At 44.5% G+C, this 18,526-nt stretch overlaps 1 protein-coding gene across 10 annotated transcripts in view; it reads right to left on the bottom strand.

The window, feature by feature from the left end:
* The window catches only part of LOC139541722 (disks large homolog 1-like), a 269,358-nt gene that overhangs the window by 242,307 nt on the left and 8,525 nt on the right, over positions 1 to 18,526 (bottom strand). For all 10 annotated transcript variants that reach the window (XM_071346676.1, XM_071346677.1, XM_071346678.1 and 7 more), the window contains exon 3: positions 6,111 to 6,286. In XM_071346676.1, coding sequence (XP_071202777.1) covers positions 6,111 to 6,286 — 176 coding nt within the window. The remainder of the gene's footprint in view (positions 1 to 6,110; positions 6,287 to 18,526) is intronic.

Below are 18,526 nucleotides of genomic sequence, written 5' to 3'. Positions count from 1 at the left end.
AGCATTGCGCTCCCACCCGCACATCATTTCAGCGCGGGTAGTCAGAGCCATGTGGGCTACAGAACCCCACAGTAGTGTAGGATGATGTGTAGGGCGCTGGTGTATTCTTAACCCCTACAGTCTCATTATTTAGATGAAAACTCTCTAGGCTGCTTCTGGTCTAAAACTGTGCTAATCAAGGAATGCTTTCGTCGTAACGGGGCAGCTTTAACAACCTGTCTGGTTGGAAGAAAAATCACCCCTCAATTAAATCGATTACAATGAAACTCACTCAAATCAAATCACACATTTGAAATATAGAAACATTTGAGATGTAATATTCTGTAAAACATAATATTCTCTATATATACACGTCATCTATCAACTAAACGTATGGAAAGCGCCCAGACCTCAATATTAAAATAAAAACAGAGGATGTCAGCAGGTAAACATTAGAGACCCAGTGACCTTCAGGGAGGTCTAGCACATGAATATTCCAACAGTCTGGATTCTCAGATGGTGTTCTGTGGAGCATGAAGCCGTCAAATGACTTCCCTAAAGGCACAGCCCAGAGTGGACAGACTCCTCACTGGCTCCCTCCACTCTCCCTCACTAGCAACGCTAACACAACAGCCACAGAAAGAAAACGGGGACAAAAATCTGACTAACACTGATAGATGATAGAAAAGCACAGATTTGCCTCGGAGCAGAACTCATTTGCAGCAAGTGTGGCGACCCCTTCTTAACTACAAGTAAGAGATGTGCTAAGTAATGACAATTAAAAAGATGTCCAGTTATCAGAGGCACCAAGTCTGGTGTAGGCCTAGGTAAGAGTGGACGAATGGGGCAACGACATTTCGGGGACCGAGACCAGGAGTGAAATGGTACCAGGCGTATATGGAATCTACATGAAATCAGAGCCCAGTGAGTGACTGGATGACATCATGCCATGAGGCAGATACAGTGAGGTCGGAAAGTATTCAGACCCCTTGACTTTTTCCTTACATTACAGCCTTATTATAAAATGTATTCGTTTTTCCCCTCTCATCAATCTACACACAATACCCCATAATGACAAAGCAAAAACAGGTTTTTATACATTTTTGTAATAAGAAAAAATAACTTAAATATAACTTTTACAATATTATTAGGACCCTTTACTCAGTAATCGCTGTACCGTTGGCAGTGATTACAGCCTTAAGTCTTTGCTTGGCACACCAGTATTTGGGGAGTTTCTCCCATTCTTCTCTGCTGCTCCTCTCAAGCTCTGTCAGGTCGGATGGGGAGCGTTGCTGAACAGCTATTTTCAAGTCTCTCTAGAGATGTTCGATCGGGTACAAGGACATTCAGAGACTTGTCCCGAAGCCACTCCTGCATTGTCTTGGCTGTATGCTTAGGGTCATTGTCCTGGAATGAAAACCTTCACCCCAGTCTGAGGTCCTGAGTGCTCTGGAGCAGGTTTTCATCAAGGATCTCTCTATACTTTGTTCTGTTCATCTTTGCCTCGATCCCGACTAGTCTCCCAGTGCCCTCCTCTGAACAACATCCCCACAGCATGATGCTTCCACCACTATGCTCCACCATAGGGATGGTGTCAGGTTTCCTCCAGATGTTTCCTTCAGATGTGACGCTTGGCATTCAGGCCAAAGAGTTCAATCTTGGTTTCATCAGACCTGAGAATTTTGGGTGCTTCTTGGCAAACTCATAGCAGGCTGTGATGTGCATTTTACTGAGGAGTGGCTTCCGCCTGGCCACTCTACCATAAAGGCCTGATTGGTGGAGTGCTGCAGAGATGGGTGTCCTTCTGGAAGGTTCTCCCTTCTCCACAGAGGAACTCTGGAGCTCTGTCAGAGTGACCATCGGGTTCTTGGTCACCTCCCTGATCAAGGCCCTTCTCCCCCGATTTCTCAGTTTTGCCTGGCAGCCAGCTCTAGGAAGAGTCTTGGTGGTTCCAAACTTCTTCCATTTAAGAATGATGGAGGCCACTGTGTTCTTGGGGACCTTCAATGCTGCAGAAATGTTTTGGTACCCTTCCCCAGATCTGTGCCTCGACACGATTCTGTCTCGGAGCTCTACAGACAATTCCTTCCACCTCATGGCTTGGTTTTTGCTCTGATGTGCACTGTCAACTGTGGGACATATAGACAGGTGTGTGCCTTTCCAAATCATGTCCAATCAATTGAATTTACCACAGGTGGACTCCAATCAAGTTGTAGAAACATCTCAAGGATGATCAATGGAAACAGGATGCGCCTGAGATCAATTCCGAGTCTCGTAGCAAAGGGTCTGAATACATACGTAAAAAAGGTATATCTGTTTTGTTATTTTAATAAATTTGCAAACATAAAAAACTGGTGTTTTTTGCTTTGTCATTATGGGGTATTGTATGTAGTGTGATGTGGAATTGTTTACCATTTATTCAATTTTAGAATAATGCTGTGGATGTGGGAAAAGGAAAGGGGTCTGAGTAGTTTCTGAATGCACTGTAGATAGGCATGGAATGACAGAACAGAACACACCTCGTCTAAACAGAGTACTCACGTGCCTGAACTCGGCAGAAAAAGATGTTCCTAGCACAAGGAGTATTTCTGTTAGGAGGGGAGAGTCCTACCAAGGCCAGGTTATTGACAGGGAGGAGGGGAGAGAGAGACAATCAATTCATTTCAACAAAGACGTTGCCATGAAAAGTTATCCTTTAAAACGTAGCTTAAAAACTTTAACTAAAAAAAAAGGTCTTACAGAGAAATATATTACCAACTGCTTGAACAACTAAACAGGGATAACCCCATTGCAATATCAAAATATGAGAATATGGATTATTACCAAGCTGACATGGGTGGTGACTGCAAATCACTTTCAGACTCAGTACCTTGAAGGCTTCAGCACATATTGTTAAAATGAAATATCAATGAATAGAAAGCAGCAACAACAGATCAAACTGACTGGTTGATATCAGGCATGAACACACATTGACATTTCTTCCAAGCGGCCTAATAGTTGTGCCTAACTATTGTGATGCCACACAAAGATGAACAGACATAAAAACAGAGTATAATATCAGGGTGCTATATCTATGGCTATAACCCCATTTTATCGCTCTCTCTCTCTCAATATAAAATGTTTTCATTGTTAAGGAAAAAGGTAACACTTCCTGAGAATTCAAGATGAGATGACGGGAGGACAGGACACCTCTCAGGAGGAAGCGTCCTATGTCTCTTTCACAGATAGTTTGGTAAGATTGACAGAGAGACATACAGAGACAGGACAGGAATGCATAGCCGCTGTATGGTAGAAACCATAGAAATAGAATCCATAGAACAGGCCTCCCTTTTCAAGTCAATGATGTCATCTCTTGGTCGACCGAGAATTGTCTGTTCTTTCAACCAATCAATTGGTTGACATTTTTAAAAACATGCATTTTTCCATATAAAGATACGCGGTTTAATAAAATCAACTATATGCACTGAGCTTGTCTGATGCTTTAAGCACACCGTTTGAAATAATAATTAAGGTACTCAAGAGGGAGCCAGAGATCTAGATACCCAGAAGGGTGAATTTTTTCTCTCGCTTTTTTTCTTTTTTTTTCTGTTCCCGACCCAACCCTCCTCTTCACAGATTCTGCCATTATGCTCCTGAAGTAGCCTGTAATAGGCTACACCAGGGGTCGACAACCGTTTTCATGTGGAGTGCCAATTTACCTTACTATTTCTACCGATCTGCATGCCAGTTATGATTTTCATATGCATATTTTAGTGGAACAGCTTAATTTAAATTATAATAACTTATTTATGTTCTATTGCCAACTAAGTAAAAATAGCCTACATAAAGCCAATAAATAAAAACATTGCAGGTAGAAAAAAAAAATACTGATAAAAATAAATATCCTACAAATCACATTAGCGACACATGGAGGTTTGTTTGTCTTGTTCCTCTAATTCCATTCGTCTTTCTACTCCGCCTGTCTGCAATGAACTTGCAACATTGTATCAAGTCAACTATCAACTGGGTCCAGCCCACAGCTCACACTAGCAAACTTGCAACATTGTATTAATTATTCTGGGCCCTCAGTTTTTGGTTTCCAGCACCAGTGAGCTCCTGACAGACACAGCTTTATTTGCGCAAGGGATAAGAAGTAATCAGGTATTTTATGACGTTTCCACTGGATCAGAGCATTACATTTTGCTCGCCGAGGCTCGGTGGTTATCGAAAGGGAGAAAAGCTGGAAAGATTTTTCAGATACATTGAGGAACTATTGTGATTCTCAATGGCTGTAAAAACACACTTTGTTTACTTGCGGTTTGAGGTGAATAAACAATTACTCTGAGAAGCTTCACAGCTCATTTACATTTACATTTAAGTCATTTAGCAGACGCTCTTATCCAGAGCGACTTACAAATTGGAAAGTTCATACATATTCATGTATGAATATTGTATTCATGTATGAACCAGCTCATTAGTGGTGGTGAGACAATCAGAAAGACTATCAGACAATTAATAAATTGACTAAACTCGTAAAATGTAATAAACCAAAAACTTGATCCTCACAAATGTAGCAGAGTGAGCTCAAACAAAGTGTCCACTCGGACAATGAGAACGGTAAACAATTGTAATAATGATATATTGAATGTATTAACAGAAATTAAAGTAACCAAACAAACAGTGTAGATTAGAAATTATGGGAATGAACAGTAAACATACTACTGCTGATATAAGTAATGGGGAAGTGATAGACCCTAACAATCAAAGAACAAACAAGTCAGACAATTAAAATCATGAAATAATGAATGCGCACGAATTGGCAGGAGAGAGATGTGCCTTGGGCATTTTAGCCACACTCTCCTTCTTGAATCAACATTTCAAATTATACCCGAGACGCATTATTCTTCACATACTGTAGGCTGAGGAATACTCTCACAGTCCAAAGCAGTAGCCATGTATCGAAAACAAATGCAATTTCACTTATTTTTATTTTAAAAAATTGGCATGCCAAGGCAAATACCTTGATCTAGTGGAGTGGGCGCGTGCGTGCCTTACGTTGCCGAAGCCTGTCTTAGCGTGATGGACTGTACCATCCCCACCGCCGCAACGGATTAGTCCACTCAGACAAGCGGGAATCAGACAGCGGTCTCATGTGCCATAAAAAAATTATATATATAATACTTGCGGCCGCTTGATAAAAAAAATGAAACGCTGTCGATCAACAGCCTATGATTAAACAATCCACCAGTCGACTAAACGCGGTCAGGCCTAGTGGACAGGCAGCCATTGTGAGTGTATCCATGAGTTTGCCAGTCACATTTCCAGGGTGAGAGGTTCCAAAGCCTTTTCTATGGATTCAATTTCCATGGTAGAACCACAGTATGGGTGTAGTAGACGGAGGACCAGGATGGGGCAGAGGACCAGGATGGGGCAGAGGACCAGGATGGGGCAGAGGACCAGGATGGGGCAGAGGACCAGGATGGGGCAGAGGACCAGGATGGGGCAGAGGACCAGGATGGGGCAGAGGACCAGGATGGGGCAGAGGACCAGGATGGGGCAGAGGACCAGGATGGGGCAGAGGACCAGGAGGGGCAGAGGACCAGAGGACCAGGATGGGGCAGAGAACCAGGATGGGGCAGAGAACCAGGATGGGGCAGAGGACCAGGATGGGGCAGAGGACCAGGATGGGGCAGAGGACCAGGATGGGGCAGAGGACCAGGATGGGGCAGAGGACCAGGAGGGGCGTTTGCTCCACATCATCTCATCTCAAAGACAGGCAGAAGTACTGAAGCCACACTACTGTGGTGTACATTAATTATACAGGAGGATCAGCATTTTCTCTCACACACACACACACACACACACACACACACACACACACACACACACACACACTCAAGACTAAAACCTAAGCCTAAACACGCAAAGTGCAAGGTATGGTGACTGGGCACACAGCCAGAAACATAGAGCATGGGAACAGTGAGCGGGTTGCCAGTTGCCACAGCAAGCCTATAGGAACAGTGAGCAGCAGTCTGGCATTATACCACATTCGTTCTAGTGGAGTGGGTTGCCAGATTTGAACAATAAAAACAGAGCTTATACCAGACAAGGTGCTTATAAGTACTTATCACAGTGCTATAAAGTATGCTTACCTCTATGCTGGACGTAAGGCTGCTGGGCAGGGTGTCAGATGTGACAGCGGTAGAGGGGGAGGGAAGGCTGGAGAAGTCCCACAGGGTGACAGGGGGAGCGGGGGGCTCTGCAGGCTTGACTGGCTCGACAGATGTCTGGCCTTCCTGTAAGGTCACTTCATAAAACTCCTGGATATCTGGAGGAGTAGGGAGGAGAATTAGGAAATGGAGAGTAGTAAATCTATTAGCACTGGGTTTTGTGGTTCTTGGAAAAACACAAATCAGAATATGTTCAACTGGTATATTATGTCTCTGGTTTCAGCATGTACAGTTGAAGTCGGAAGTTTACATACAATAAGGTTGGAGACATTAAAACTCATTTTTCAACCACTCCACAAACCAGTCAAACAAACTATAGTTTTGGCAAGTCGGTTAGGATATTTACTTTGTGCGTGACAAGTAATTTTCCAACAATTATTTCACTTAATCACAATTCCAGTGGGTCAGAAGTTTACATACACTAACTTGACTGTGCCTTTATACAGCTTGGAAAATTCCAGAAAATGGAAATCAAAAGTGCAAATCAATCCCAGAACAACAGCAAAGGACCTTGTGAAGATGCTGGAGGAAACAGGTACAAAAGTATCTATATCCACAGTAAAACGAGTCCTATATCGACATAACCTGAAAGGCAGCTCAGCAAGGAAGAAGCCCCAGATCCAAAACCGCCATAGAAAAACCAGACTACGGTTTGCAACTGCACATGGGGACAAAGATTGTACTTTTGGGAGAAATGTCCTCTGGTCTGATGAAACAAAACTAGAACTGTTTGGCCATAATGACCATCGTTATGTTTGGAGGAAAAAGGGGGATGCTTGCAAGCCAAAGAACACCATCCCAACCGTGAAGCACAGGGGTGGCAGCATCATGTTGTGGGGGTGCTTTGCTGCAGGAGGGACTGGTGCACTTCACAAAATAGATGGCATCATGCGGAAACAAAATGATGTGGATATATTGAAGCAACATCTCAAGACATCAGTCAGGAAGTTAAAGCTTAGTTGCAAATTGGTCTTCCAAATGGACAATGACCCCAAGCACACCTCCAAAGTTGAGGCAAAATGGCTTAAGGACAACAAAGTCAAGGTATTGGAGTGGCCATCACAAAGCCCTGACCTCAATCCCATAGAAGATTTGTGGGCAGAACTGAAAAAGCGTGTGAGAGCAAAGAGGCCTACAAACCTGACTCAGTTACACGAGCTCTATCAGGAGGAATAGGCCAAAATTCACCCAACGTATTGTGGGAAGCTTGTGGAAGGCTACCTGAAACGTTTGACCCAAGTAAACAATTTAAAGGCAATGCCACCAAATATTAATTGAGTGCATGTAAACGTCTGACCCACTGGGAATGTGATGAAAGAAATAAAAGGTGAAATAAATCATTCTCTCTGCTATTATTATGACATTTCACATTATAAAAATAAAGTGGTGATCCTAACTGACCTAAAACAGGGAATTTTTACTGGGATTAAATGTCAGGAATTGTGAAAAACTGAGTTTAAATGTATTTGGTGTATGTAAACTTCCAACTTACACTGAAATACACTTAATTACATTTACATTTACATTTAAGTCATTTAGCAGACGCTCTTATCCAGAGCGACTTACAAATTGGTGCATTCACCTTATGATATCCAGTGGAACAACCACTTTACAATAGTGCATCTAACTCTTTTAAGGGGGGGGGGGGGTTAGAAGGATTACTTTATCCTATCCTAGGTATTCCTTAAAGAGGTGGGGTTTCAGGTGTCTCCGGAAGGTGGTGATTGACTCCGCTGACCTGGCGTCGTGAGGGAGTTTGTTCCACCATTGGGGTGCCAGAGCAGCGAACAGTTTTGACTGGGCTGAGCGGGAACTGTACTTCCTCAGAGGTAGGGAGGCGAGCAGGCCAGAGGTGGATGAACGCAGTGCCCTTGTTTGGGTGTAGGGCCTGATCAGAGCCTGAAGGTACGGAGGTGCCGTTCCCCTCACAGCTCCGTAGGCAAGCACAATTACAGTTGGTCTCAGCATGTTAGTAAGTGTACAGTTGAAGTTTACATACACCTTAGCCAAATACATTTAAACTCAATTCCTGACTTTTTGCACCAAAGTACGTTCATCTCTAGGAGACAGAACGCGTCTCCTTCCTGAGCGGTATGACGGCTGCATGGTCCCATGGTGTTTATACTTGCGTACCATTGTTTGTACAGATGAATGTGATACCTTCAGGCGTTTGGAAATTGCTCCCAAGGATGAACCAGACTTGTGGAGGTCTACAATTTAGATTTTTGATTTTCCCATGATGTCAAGCAATGAGGCACTGAGTTTGAAGGTAGGCCTTGAAATACATCCACAGGTACACTTCCAATTGACTCAAATGATGTCAATTAGCCTATCAGAAGCTTCTAATGCCATGACAATTTTCTGGATTCTCCAAGCTGAAATAATCTGTCTGTAAACAATTGTTGGAAAAATTACTTGCGTCATGCACAAAGTAGATGTCCTGACCGACTTGCCAAAACTATAGTTTGTTAACAAGAAATTTGTGGAGTGGTTGAAAAATGAGTTTTAAAATGACTCCAACCTAAGTGTATGTAAACTTCTGACTTCAACTGTATTTCAGTATGTCTCAGCATGTTAGTAAGTGTATTTCAGTATGTCTCAGCATGTTAGTAAGTGTATGTCTCAAGAGGCTACATAATCTGATAAATGTTAAACTTGAGTATGGATAATGTGTTTACTATAAATCCAGTCGGACAACAAAATAAGTTAGGAATAATTAACCATTTGTAGTAGTACCACACACACACACATCGCACTCGTGTACGTATAGAGTAACAGTATACTGTCAGGCATATGATGTATCTGAGCTATGTACAGTAGCATGTTACATGAGTAAGGGCCGATGACACTAGTTCAGAGAACCAGTAGTGTAAAGGCCAAGCCTAGCTATCCCTGTGAGCCGTGTCAGATGTTGATGCTCTTCATTCCTATTCAATATGAGCTTAACTTTAAGGATAGAACAGCTAAAGAGAGATTTCAAATAGACCTACTACTTGAACCCATGAATTACATGTACACAATTCTAAATGGCAAAACTATCAGCGAGACCCGTCTTAACTAAATCATAAAAAGAATGTGGCCAAATCAGCTACCTCTATTTGAAGTATTTAAAAGTATTTTCAAATAACTTCCTATAAATATCCAAAACAATTTTAAAATACTTACAGTACCAGTCAAAAGGTGGACACAACTACTCATTCAAGGGTTTTCTTTATTTTGACTATTTTCTACATTGTAGTGAAGAGGCGACTCTGCGATGCTGGCCTTCTAGGCACAGTTGCAAAGAAAAAAACATATCTCAGACTGGCCAATAAAAATAAAAGATGGGCAAAAGAACACCGACACTGGACAGAGGAACTCTGCCTAGAAGGCCAGCATCCCGGAGTCGCCTCTTCACTGTTGACGTTGAGACTGGACAGAGAAACTCTGCCTAGAAGGCCAGCATCCCGGAGTCGCCTCTTCACTGTTGACGTTGAGACTGGACAGAGGAACTCTGCCTAGAAGGCCAGCATCCCGGAGTCGCCTCTTCACTGTTGACGTTGAGACTGGACAGAGGAACTCTGCCTAGAAGGCCAGCATCCCGGAGTCGCCTCTTCACTGTTGACGTTGAGACTGGACAGAGGAACTCTGCCTAGAAGGCCAGCATCCTGGAGTCGCCTCTTCACTGTTGACGTTGAGACTGGACAGAGGAACTCTGCCTAGAAGGCCAGCATCCCGGAGTCGCCTCTTCACTGTTGACGTTGAGACTGGACAGAGGAACTCTGCCTAGAAGACCAGCATCCCGGAGTCGCCTCTTCACTGTTGACGTTGAGACTGGACAGAGGAACTCTGCCTAGAAGGCCAGCATCCCGGAGTCGCCTCTTCACTGTTGACGTTGAGACTGGACAGAGGAACTCTGCCTAGAAGGCCAGCATCCCGGAGTCGCCTCTTCACTGTTGACGTTGAGACTGGACAGAGGAACTCTGCCTAGAAGGCCAGCATCCCGGAGTCGCCTCTTCACTGTTGACGTTGAGACTGGACAGAGGAACTCTGCCTAGAAGGCCAGCATCCCGGAGTCGCCCGTTCACTGTTGACGTTGAGACTGGACAGAGGAACTCTGCTTAGAAGACCAGCATCCCGGAGTCGCCTCTTCACTGTTGACGTTGAGACTGGACAGAGGAACTCTGCCTAGAAGGCCAGCATCCCGGAGTCGCCTCTTCACTGTTGACGTTGAGACTGGACAGAGGAACTCTGCCTAGAAGGCCAGCATCCCGGAGTCGCCTCTTCACTGTTGACGTTGAGACTGGACAGAGGAACTCTGCCTAGAAGGCCAGCATCCCGGAGTCGCCTCTTCACTGTTGACGTTGAGACTGGACAGAGGAACTCTGCCTAGAAGCACAGCATCCCGGAGTCGCCTCTTCACTGTTGACGTTGAGACTGGTGTTTTGCGGGTACTATTTAATGAAACTGCCTGTTGAATACTTATGAGGCGTCCGTTTCTCAAACTAGGCACTCTAATGTACTTGTCCTCTTGGTCAGTTGTGCACCGGGGCTTCCCACTCCTCTTTCTATTCCGGTTAGAGCCAGTTTGCGCTGTTCTGTGAAGGGAGTAGTATGCAGCATTGTACGAGATTTTCAGTTTCTTGGCAATTTCTCACATGGAATAGCCTTCATTTCTCAGAACAAGAATAGACTGAAGAGTTTCAGAAGAAAGGATTTCGTTTCTGGCCATTTTGAGCCTGTAATCGAGCCCACAAATGCTGACGCTCCAGATACTCAACTAGTCTAAAGATGGCCAGTTTTATTGCTTTTTTAAAATCAGCACAACAGTTTTCAGCCGTGCTAACATAATTGCAAAAGGGTTTTCTAATGATCAATTAGTCTTTTAAAATGATGAACTTGGATTAGCTAACACAACGTGCCATTGGAACACAGGACTGATGTTTGCTGATAATGGGCCTCTGTACACCTATGTAGATATTCCATTTAAAAAAAAAATATATATATATATATATATAAAAAATAATCAGCCGTTTCCAGCTACAATAGTCATTTACAACATTAACAATGTCTACACTGTATTTCTGATCAATTTGATGTTATTCAACAGACAAAAGAATTTGCTTTTCTTTTTTTTTAAATACATTTTTAAGTGACCCCAAACTTTTGAACAGTAGTGTATATTTTATATTTGAGATTCTTCAAAGTAGGCACCCTTTGCCTTGATGACAGCTTTGCACACTCTTGGCATTCTCTCAACCAGCTTCATGAGGTAGTCACCTGGAATGCATTTCAATTAACAGGTGTGCCATGTTAAAAGTTCATTTGTGGAATTTCTTTCCTTCTTAATGCATTTGAGCCAATCAGTTGTGTTATGACAAGGTAGGGGTGGTATACAGAAGATAGCCCTATTTGGTAAAAGACCAAGTCCATATTATGGCAAGAACAGCTCAAATAAGCAGAGAAATGACAGTCCATCATTACTTTAAGACATGAAGGTCAGTCAATAAAGAACATTAAGAACTTTTAAAGTTTCTTCAAGTGCGGTCGGAAAAACCATCAAACGCTATGAAACTGGCTCTCATGAGGAAAGGAAGACCCAGAGTTACCTCTGCTGCAGAGGATAAGTTCATTAGAGCTCCCAGCCTCAGAAATTGCAGCCCACAAATAAATGCTTCACAGAGTTCAAGTAACAGAGACATCTCAACATCAACTGTTCAGAAGAGACTGCATGAATAAGGCCTCCATGGTTGAATTGCTGCAAAGAAACCACTACTAAAGGACACCAATAAGAAGAGACTTGCTTGGGTCAAAAAACACGAGCAATGGACATTAGACCGTGGAAATCTGTCCTTTGGTGTAATGAGTCCAAATTTGAGATCTTGTTCATCGAGTAGATGAACGGATGATCTCTGCATGTGTGTTTCCCACCGTGAAGCATGGTTGTGGTGTGATGGTGCTTTACTAGTGACGCTGTCAGTGATTTATTTAGAATTCAAGGCACACTTAACCAGCATGGCTACAACAGCATTCTGCAGTGATACGCCATCCCATCTGGTTTGTGCTTAGTGGGACTATCATTTGTTTTTCAAAAGGACAATGACCTAACACACCTCCAGGCTGTGTAAGTATTTGACCAAGTAGGAGAGTGATGGAGCAGCAGCCAACAAGTGCTCATCATGTGTGTGAACTCCAAGACGGTTGGAAAAGCCTTCCAGATGAAGCTGGTTGAGAGAATGCCAAGAGTGTGCAAAGCGGTCATCAAGGCAAAGGGTGTCTACATTGAAGAATCAAAATTTGTTTAACACTTTTTTGGTTACTACATGATTCGACATGTGTTATTTCATAGTTTTGATGTCTTCACTATTATTCTACAATGTAGAAAATTGTCAAAATAAACAAAAACCCTTGAATGAGTAGGTGTGTCCAAACTTTTGAGTGGTACAGTATTTCCAAAGACAATATTTCAAATATCCTTAGGACCAAACATACCTGGATTCAAATGCAGTGAATATTTAAAGATGCACTATGCAGAAATCGCTCCGCCATTTCCAGGGGGTTAAAATGTTAATATAGTTTGCCTAACAAAACTTAAAAGACGAACTGAAACACTTTAGTAAGTTAAGGTGATTTTGATAACCAAATGTGATAAAGATGCATGTTCCTACCCTTAAAACTGCTGAAACAAAACTAATATTTCAGTTAAAACATTTGAAAATTGCCTCATCTGACTAGGCGCTGAGGCCACACCTCTCCATCTTGTGCTAGGCGCTGAGGCCACACCTCTCCATCTTGTGCTAGGCGCTGAGGCCACACCTCTCCATCTTGTGCTAGGCGCTGAGGCCACACCTCTCCATCTTGTGCTAGGCGCTGAGGCCACACCTCTCCATCTTGTGCTAGGCGCTGAGGCCACACCTCTCCATCTTGTGCTAGGCGCTGAGGCCACACCTCTCCATCTTGTGCTAGGCGCTGAGGCCACACCTCTCCATCTTGTGCTAGGCGCTGAGGCCACACCTCTCCATCTTGTGCTAGGCGCTGAGGCCACACCTCTCCATCTTGTGCTAGGCGCTGAGGCCACACCTCTCCATCTTGTGCTAGGCGCTGAGGCCACACCTCTCCATCTTGTGCTAGGCGCTGAGGCCACACCTCTCCATCTTGTGCTAGGCGCTGAGGCCACACCTCTCCATCTTGTGCTAGGCGCTGAGGCCACACCTCTCCATCTTGTGCTAGGCGCTGAGGCCACACCTCTCCATCTTGTGCTAGGCGCTGAGGCCACACCTCTCCATCTTGTGCTAGGCGCTGAGGCCACACCTCTCCATCTTGTGCTAGGCGCTGAGGCCACACCTCTCCATCTTGTGCTAGGCGCTGAGGCCACACCTCTCCATCTTGTGCTAGGCGCTGAGGCCACACCTCTCCATCTTGTGCTAGGCGCTGAGGCCACACCTCTCCATCTTGTGCTAGGCGCTGAGGCCACACCTCTCCATCTTGTGCTAGGCGCTGAGGCCACACCTCTCCATCTTGTGCTAGGCGCTGAGGCCACACCTCTCCATCTTGTGCTAGGCGCTGAGGCCACACCTCTCCATCTTGTGCTAGGCGCTGAGGCCACACCTCTCCATCTTGTGCTAGGCGCTGAGGCCACACCTCTCCATCTTGTGCTAGGCGCTGAGGCCACACCTCTCCATCTTGTGCTAGGCGCTGAGGCCACACCTCTCCATCTTGTGCTAGGCGCTGAGGCCACACCTCTCCATCTTGTGCTAGGCGCTGAGGCCACACCTCTCCATCTTGTGCTAGGCGCTGAGGCCACACCTCTCCATCTTGTGCTAGGCGCTGAGGCCACACCTCTCCATCTTGTGCTAGGCGCTGAGGCCACACCTCTCCATCTTGTGCTAGGCGCTGAGGCCACACCTCTCCATCTTGTGCTAGGCGCTGAGGCCACACCTCTCCATCTTGTGCTAGGCGCTGAGGCCACACCTCTCCATCTTGTGCTAGGCGCTGAGGCCACACCTCTCCATCTTGTGCTAGGCGCTGAGGCCACACCTCTCCATCTTGTGCTAGGCGCTGAGGCCACACCTCTCCATCTTGTGCTAGGCGCTGAGGCCACACCTCTCCATCTTGTGCTAGGCGCTGAGGCCACACCTCTCCATCTTGTGCTAGGCGCTGAGGCCACACCTCTCCATCTTGTGCTAGGCGCTGAGGCCACACCTCTCCATCTTGTGCTAGGCGCTGAGGCCACACCTCTCCATCTTGTGCTAGGCGCTGAGGCCACACCTCTCCATCTTGTGCTAGGCGCTGAGGCCACACCTCTCCATCTTGTGCTAGGCGCTGAGGCCACACCTCTCCATCTTGTGCTAGGCGCTCGAAAAACATATGTTCTAAAAACATTTTCATAACATCACGTTCAACAAGGTTACCCAACATCGACATGTAAAACCATGTAGGTTGATTTGAGCGTTTCAGTTCCACTTTAAGAACGGGAAGCCAGGTAGTATTTGAAGCCAGGTAGTATTTGAAGCCAGGTCTGAATGAAACTAGTAGTGAATAGTATGATACAAGCACAGGAAATGCTAAGTTGCCACAAACAAGGTGGTGCAGAATGACAGAAAAAGTTAAAACTAGAGTCCAACCAATATTTTTTGGGGGTCCAAAACCAATTCTGATTATTTTGGGGGGGGGGACAAAGCTTAGCGATACCAATATACTGATATACTGTTTAACAACGGGGAAATGAACGTGTCGTTTTTACACACTGAGATCTAGGCTTGGGCAGTATACCGTATACCGGGGTATTTGGAGAGAAAAAACACGGGATGGTTTTTCAGCACCTTTGAAACTATTTCTTTTAAGTTTTTTTTATACATTTGAATATTTGTAGGTACTCTTTAAGCAAATACCTGCATTCAACTTGTGCAATACTTTAGGAGATAAGGAACATTGTGTTCTTCATTTCACCTGTCACATTATTATGAAACTTACAGTAGTCCCCAGTCACGTGGTGTTTGTTTACAACCACACAATGACAAGAGACCAGAGCCTTGTGAATCACTCGCTGTTGTGCAGCATGCATCAGGTGTTCTAAGTACAGTATGGAAATCACAACTAAATGTCTGCCAGCTAGATATAAGTTAACTGTCTAAGATGTGCTAAATTCTCTGCAGTTTGGGTTTCTAATGTAGTAGCTAGTTAGCCATCTAGCTAAGTGGTTAGCTTCTTCCGATATCAAGCATTCGCCTGGTAATAGCAGAGAATCCCCTCACGGATTAAGAGCCTTGCTGAATAATATTTGTTTGTGTGCATGCAGCAAACTGTGAGTAGCATTTTTTTAGTTACTTGTATAAATTGTCAGAAACTGTACAAAATGTTTGCAATGTGTCCCCCGGGGGCCGATGACGTGGATGTCGATTATGGCAGCCTCCCGCACCTCTCTGATTCAGAGGGGTTGGGTTAAATGCGGAAGACACATTTCAGTTGAACAACTGACTAGGTATCACCTTTTCCCAATGTACTCATTAGCATTTACACGGAACAAAAATATAAACGCAATATGTCAAGTGTTGGTCCCATGTTTCATGAGCTGAAATAAAATAATCACAGAAATGTTCCATACGCACAAAAAGCTTATTTCTCTCAAATGTTTGTGCACAAATTTGTTTACATCCCTGTTTGTGAGCATTTCTCCTTTGCCAAGATAATCCATCCATCTGACAGGTGTGGCATACCAAGAAGCTGATTAAACAGCATGATCATTACACAGGTGCACCTTGTGCTGGGGACAATAAAAGGCCTCTCCAGGGAATTTGGCAGTACGTACAACAGCCCTCACAACCGCAGACCAAGTGTAATGGTGCCGTGTGGGCGAGCAGTTTGCTGATGTCAACGTTGTGAACAGAGTGCCCCATGGTGGCGGTGGGATTATGGTATGGGCAGGCATAAACTACGTACAACGAACACAACTGCATTTTATTGATGGCAATTTGAATGCACAGAAATACCATTACGAGATCCTGAGGCCCGTTGTGAGGCCCATTTTTTGTTAAAGTTATCTGTGACCAACAGATACATATCTGTATTACCAGTCATGTGAAATCCATAGATTAGGGCCTAATGAATTTATTTAAATTGACTTATTTCCTCATATGAACTGTAACTCAGTAAAATCTTAGAAATTGTTGCATTTTGCGTCTTTTTTGTTGTTGTTAAGTATAGTTTGCATTCTCTATGGGAATTTACATGTACGTGTTAGCATTGCTAACCTTCGGATTACAGAGTATCAGTGGGGTTTGAAAACAGCGCCCCTTGTGGTACCAAATATCCCAATATGGCACAAGGTCGGTATGAAGGTACACCAGTCTGGATACCGCATAAGCTTACTGAGTTCTCATAAATTGTTATGCAAAAGAGCAAATGTCCATGTAATATGGTTCAAATGTCGATTTCTTACATTGTCATATGTCATTATTTTCACAATGGCCCCAAATGATCAGAGCGGGGCGGCAGGTAGCCTAGTGGTTAGAGCGTTGGACTAGTAACCAAAAGGTTGCAAGATCAAATCCCCGAGCTGACAAGGTAAAAATCTGTCGTTCTGCCCCTGAAAAAGGCAGTTAACCCACTGTTCCTAGGCTGTCATTGAAAATAAGAATTTGTTCTTAACTGACTTGCCTAGTTAAAAGGTTAAATAATTATTTATTTTTTGATATTCTTTCACCCCTACCCTGATATTCTTTTTCCCCCCCCATCCTAAATATTGAATATTGGTTATCAATGTAGGTTCATATCTAGTTCAAACATTGATTTTATTCTTTATGTTTTCCATTCTGTGATTGAACTGTAGATCTTATCTGGATCTGATCCTTCACTGAAACAAACTAAATGACAATTAGCTCTCACATCGTGTGCACACTACCCATTTCAGCCCTTCACTCACACGACTTGGCTATGTTTAGCCTTTCACTAGGGAGCTTAGCTTGGCTAACTGCTCGGTAAACACGGTACATGTGGCAGGTTTACAGACGTGCAAACAGGACCGGTAGGGATTCAAAACCGAATCACCAGAGACTACACTAGCGTATGGTACTGGGTTGGTGTAACTGATTGATGATTACTACAGAAGTTCTGTGTTGCCATGCCGATGTAGAGGAAGTCACTGTGAGGTCAGGCTACAGAACGTCACACCACTTGAACAGGAGAAGAAGAGAAAAATAACAGCCTCATGCTGACTAAGCAAAAATATCTCGTAAAAGGAAAAGAAGCAGATGTCGATTAAAAGGAACACGTCTTCACATCATCTTGCATTTTGTGGGAACTAAATACAAACAGGCCTATCAGAAACAGTTTTTAGTAAAGTCTGCAGATGTTGGCTACAAACATTTTGAGAATCCAAACAAATGTCATGGTGGAGCATTTGATGCCAACATGGATGATAGTTTGCCTGAATTTGTAGTGTACATCAACACCATCATCACAGAAACCCTAGACCCACTCCAATTCACATACCGCCCCAACAGATCCACAGATGACACAATCTCTATTGCACTCCACACTGCCCTTTCCCACTTGGACAAAAAGGAACACCTATGTGAGAATGCTGTTCATTGACTACAGCTCAGCGTTCAACACCATAGCGCACTCAAAGCTCTTCACTGAGCTAAGGACCCTGGGACTAAACATCTCCCTCTGCAACTGGATCCTGAGCTTCCTGACGGGCCGCCCCCAGGCGGTAAGCAGGCAACAACACATCTGGCAACCTCATCCTCAACACATGGGCCCTCAGGGGTGCGTGCTTAGTCCCCACCTGTACTCCCTGTTCAACCACGACTGCGTGGCCAAGCACGACTCCAACACTATCATTAAGTCTGCAGACAACAACTGTGGTAGGCCTGGTCCCCGACAACAATGAGACCGCCTATAGGGAGGAGGTCAGAGACCTGGCAGTGTGGTGCCAGGACAACAACCTCTCCCTCAACGTGATCAAGACAAAGGAGATGTTCGTGGACAACAGGAAAAGGAGGACCAAGCACACCCCCATTCTCATTGACAGGGCTGTAGTGGAGCAGGTTGAGAGCTTCAAGTTCCTTGGTGTCCACATCAACCAACTATCATGGTTCAAACACACCAAGACAGTTGTGAAGAGGGCACGACAACGCCTATTCCCCATCAGGAGACTGAAAATATTTGGCATGGGTCCTCAGATCCTCAAAAAGTAATACAGCTACACCATCAAGAGCATCCTGACTGGCTGCATCACCGCCTGGTATGGCAACTGCAAGGCGCTACAGAGGGTAGTGCGTACAGCCCAGAACATCACTGGGGCTACGCTTCCTGCCATCCAGGACCTCTATACCAGGCGGTATCAGAGGAAGGCC

Source organism: Salvelinus alpinus, chromosome 16 (assembly GCF_045679555.1).
Source record: "Salvelinus alpinus chromosome 16, SLU_Salpinus.1, whole genome shotgun sequence".
NCBI lineage: Eukaryota > Metazoa > Chordata > Actinopteri > Salmoniformes > Salmonidae > Salvelinus > Salvelinus alpinus.
The sequence above is the reverse complement of the archived record's forward strand: the minus strand, read 5'-3'. Positions and strand labels throughout refer to the sequence as shown.